At 44.1% G+C, this 4,739-nt stretch overlaps 1 protein-coding gene across 1 annotated transcript in view; it reads left to right on the forward strand.

Moving 5' to 3' along the window:
- Nucleotides 1-4,739, forward strand: part of SETD3 (SET domain containing 3) — a 59,350-nt gene that overhangs the window by 14,642 nt on the left and 39,969 nt on the right. The window contains exons 5-6 of the mRNA XM_011375255.2: nt 2,253-2,325; nt 2,628-2,884. Coding sequence (XP_011373557.1) covers nt 2,253-2,325; nt 2,628-2,884 — 330 coding nt within the window. The remainder of the gene's footprint in view (nt 1-2,252; nt 2,326-2,627; nt 2,885-4,739) is intronic.

Here is a 4,739-nt window from a genome sequence, read left to right on the forward strand (position 1 = left end):
GTACTGTGACTGTCTGGTGATTAGTTTTGATTTTTTCAGTGTTGAGTGTTGTTGCTATTTCCTGTGTTAGTTACCGACTGTGTTTTTTTTTTCTGAGAGTGGTGTGAATGATCTTTGTCCTAAAGGTAGCTCTTATTTTCTAAAATGTGGATTGATACAGGCCTGTCTGTTACTTTTGATGGAAAAAGAGAAGATTACTTTCCTGATCTAATGAAATGGGCCTCTGAAAATGGAGCTTCTGTCGAAGGTTTTGAGATGGTCGACTTCAAAGAAGAGGGCTTTGGTCTGAGAGCAACGAGAGATATCAAGGTAAGTTTGTTCACAAACTGTCAGTCTGGGGGGGTCTAAGTGCGTCTGGATTGTGGTGTCGCATCGAGGGCACAGGACGTGGAAGCAGAAGCCTGGGGCTTGTTCTGAGCCTGCAGGCAGGTGGGCAGCGTGCAGCCAATGCTCCCTCTCCTGCCGCAGCAGCCCCCTAACTGGTGCCGGGCTCCGGGCAGCCCCTTCCAGCTCGTCCTCCTTGGGAGCCGTGCGCATAACGAGTGGCGAGGGCCAGTCAGTTCACATTTCTGGGCCTCTGTTAGGGGACCAGAGGACGTGCCTCACAGGATTCCAAGATTGAAACACAGAAGGAAGTGGGCGCGGGCGGTTTGTGTGCGGAGCACGAGGGGCCCTGCGGCGGGTCGGACGTGGTTTGGGCTGGAGCCTGGACAGCGTTGAGCGTGCTTCCCAGTGCTCCCGACGGATAGCTCAGGGTTGGCGGTACCACTTACCGAAACGGCAAACCAGAGCTGATAGGAAAAGAGAAGATACACCTCTGCTGGTGGACAGGTGCTTTTCCTCCGCCCTTGGTCCTTCCTTCTCGATGGAGGGAGCAGCAGCCTCTCTCTGCCTCTCCGAGAGAGAGGGGGAACTCAGTGTGTTTGACGATTTTGGGAGAAGGACCTGGGGTCGGCCCTTTCCTCAGTGGGAGCTGGCCGCCCCTCACATGCATCGCGCCGTGCTCTCGCCACCCTCTAAGTTTTCCAGGCGCTGGCCACGCGCGGGGAGGCCTGCGGGGCTCCAGCTCTGCCTGTAATGAGGTGGGAGAGTCTGTCTAATTCTGGGATTCTGTAGGTGATATTTTGGGTGACCATCTGTTGTAGTCTTGTGTCTCAGTTCAGAACTTGAGTGGAAGAAATGGGTGTAATTTACAAGGCCCCCTCAAGCCTCCAGCAACGTTTCTGGCCAGGCTGTAGTTACACTCATAAACCATATACCGGTTTATTAGATACCTATTAAACACCTAGTATGTCAACGGTACCTTACTTGCTATTATACCAGGCTTCAAAAAAAACCAGAGTCTCTTCCTTCATGATGCTTATAATCTATAATAAGGGATAAGACACACATAGAAATAATTCAAATAGTAGATAGACATTGGTAAAAGTCAAGAGTAAATAAGATGTCACACGTTCTTCTCTTGCATCGTTAGTGTGGATGCTGCCCAAAGTATCCTAGCCATGGTTTGTATTCACTGTGCGTGGATCTTTTTAAGCTTTACTGAGGTATAACTGATATGTAAAAAGTTGCGCATATTTAAGGTATACATTTTGATGAGTTTAAACACATGCAAACACCCACGATACCACCACCACAATCAAGGTACTGTAAGCAGTATAAATACACGTATAGAACATACTGAGAAAATCATCTCATGTTGCCAGAATGTGAGATAATAAATACTTTCGGGAAAAAATTAGTAAACCATAATCTATCTTATGGGCTTGCGCTTTTCTAGTAACTTGTTTTTAAAGACAAGCGTGTGAGGAGGGAATGTCACTCTATCTTCAAACAGTAGTGGGAGCAGTTCACGTGGACAGTAGGGTTTTTGTTGAAGGTGGAAATTTTGTTTTGTGTTCAGAACTTAAAAATATCAGTGTACCAGAGCTTAAAATCATCACCTTTGTGCTTTACCCCAAGTTGTTACATTTGCTTCAAATTAAAGTTCAAAGTCCCTTTTCTGATTTGTCTCCTCGGTATATATTTTATAGTTTTTCTACTGGAAACAGGATTTCAGCCAGCTTCCACTCATTTATCCACACCGTAAATGCTCACGTTTAGAGCACATCTGGTAATTAGAGATGAGGTGCTGATCTGCGGCCTCCAGTTGTGTTCCTCGCGAGGGGGGACTTCTGGCCATAGACACGGTTGGAATGAAGAATGTAATGAGTTTTGATGATTCTACTGTTTTCTTGTATTTTTCCTCCTAGGCAGAAGAGTTATTTTTATGGGTTCCACGGAAATTACTGATGACTGTTGAATCTGCTAAAAATTCAGTTTTGGGTGAGAATAACTTCTGACTGTTCAAAGCAAAGCGAAAATGGTGGAAATACATAAAATTTCATTTTGTGGCACTGAGGACCATATTTGGTTCTTTCTCAGCTAGCGAAATATCCCCCTAAATCCACATTCAGTGTTTTCCATGCTTGCAACCCGACCTAGTAGAAAACTGTCAAAAACAAAGATGCACGTTATTTTCAGTGTTACAAGAATTTTTAATAATTTCCATAACTTTAATATGTGTATTTCGAGTACACGTTAAAGAGGTTTGTGGAACTTACGCTGTTAACTTCTGGGTTACTCAGGGCCCTTGTATTCTCAAGACCGAATTCTTCAGGCCATGGGAAATATCACGCTGGCCTTTCATCTGCTGTGTGAGCGTGCCGACCCGAACTCTTTCTGGCAGCCCTACATTCAGACGCTCCCCAGCGAGTATGACACTCCCCTCTACTTTGAGGAAGACGAAGTGCGGTACCTGCAGTCCACACAGGCCATCCACGACGTGTTCAGCCAGTATAAGAACACCGCCCGGCAGTACGCCTACTTCTACAAAGTCATCCAGGTGAGTGACTGGTCTCTCTACCTGTGTAATGGGGCGGGGAAGGAAGGGAAATGGATCGTGCAACTGTTTCACTTGACTTCGTAGCAAGAATGCGTAAACATTTTGCTTTTTATGTTAAAATGTATTTTAGTCCATTGTTTCCATTTTTACAGACATGTCACTGAAATCTGGTTTGAATCTGTCGGACTTCGTCAGGGGCCAGTGTTGATACGAGCAGCACTTGTTCCTAAGTTCTAAATCCACATTCAGCTGCTAAGTTTTTTCGGAAAACAAGATTACAGTGAAAATTTAAAAGCTAGAAAATGTATCTGATACCAAAAAGTGCTCCATGGATAAATTTTCCAGGAAAATGAAGGTCCATATATGGTTCTTTATGTATTTTAGTAGTAAAATGTTGACAATTCACTCATTATAATACTCATTTCTTTATGTTTTTCAAAGAATACGGTGCATTATATGGCTTTTAACTAGTTCTAAGTGAAAGTGTCATGTAAAAACCTCTAGAAGGTTGTGAGCGAGGCCTCAGGCCCACGCTGATCGATAGGAGGACATCTTCCTCTGAGAATGAGAAGGAATTCGGCCACCTCGGCCGGGCAGTGTGGTGACAGTGGGCTCTGGGGCTGGCCTGCTGGGGTTCGAATCCCCGCAGCCATGCTTGGAGCTGCGTCATCCTGGCCTCTGTGCTTCCGTTCCCGTATCTGTAAAATGGGATGATACAGTACCTGACCCCAGGGTATGTGAGGCCCTCGCTACAGTAGGGCTTGTTAGAAAAATGCTCCATTTATGTTGCCATTTTGTGTTTCGGTCCTTTGGGCCACCACATTATTGGATTGCTTTGTTTTTTATTGTTTTAAGTTGCTTCTCCTCCTGTCCCCACGGTACTTCATCTTAACATATCTTAACCTTTTCTACCAAGATTAAATTCCTCGTGGCCGAGGATAACAAAAAATATTCCTGCAAGACCAGGGACCCAAGCTCGGAATGGCTTCAAAGTCTCATTTTTTTTGTTGCTGTCGTTGGTTTTTGGTCTCGTGTTTTTAAATCTTAAAAATTCATGCAAATGTTTGTTTGCTCCAGTCTTAAAATCAGGTTAAATCATTTCCAGGCCCCTGGCGGTCCTCATGGTGGGGCAGGGGCTTGGGCTTTATGGTCTTTAACGTTTTTTACATTGTGTTTACATTGTATTCTTCTTGAGCTGTTCAGTATACAGTGTGCCCTTTAGATGTTCAATAGATGATAGTATGTAACCAGAAGCCTCAAACCCAATAATTTTGAAAGCATCCAGCAGATCCTCGAATTTTGTTTAATGTTTCACTGTAATGTTGATGAGATGCTATAGGAACTTACTCTAGTTTATATCAATTAGCCTGTGGTAAAATTGGTTTCGTTATACCTCGCTTCCCTTAAAGTCAGGCGGAACCCATCGGGGACAGTAAGTGAGGACTTCCTGGGCTTCATGTTAAGATATAGCACCTGCTGGTGAAACTTCATACTGCAGCCTAATGGTTGAGGAATGTCAGCCCCAAAACTCTAGATGCTAAATTTAGAAACGTGGCTCAGACAGATGCTGAGAAAGGCTTGCGTGGATTGACAGCCCTAAGTGGTGGTAAAATGTCTGTCAGTTTGTGAAAAAGAAACCAGGGAAGAAGAGAGGATTAATGGTTGAAGGCAGTTTAATGGCATTTAAAACTGTTTCAGAATTTTAAACCTATAAAAATAGAGTTCGGCTCCAAGCTGGGCATTTTGCATGGAAACATGTGGCTAGTTTTGTATTAGAAATCAGTGGAAAGTAGGATTTGGCTTAAACCCAACTTTGAAGTAGTGTAATTGTGTGAGAGTGAAGCGCATTATATCA

Source organism: Pteropus vampyrus, unplaced genomic scaffold, assembly GCF_000151845.1.
Source record: "Pteropus vampyrus isolate Shadow unplaced genomic scaffold, Pvam_2.0 Scaffold268, whole genome shotgun sequence".
NCBI classification, from domain to species: Eukaryota; Metazoa; Chordata; class Mammalia; order Chiroptera; family Pteropodidae; genus Pteropus; species Pteropus vampyrus.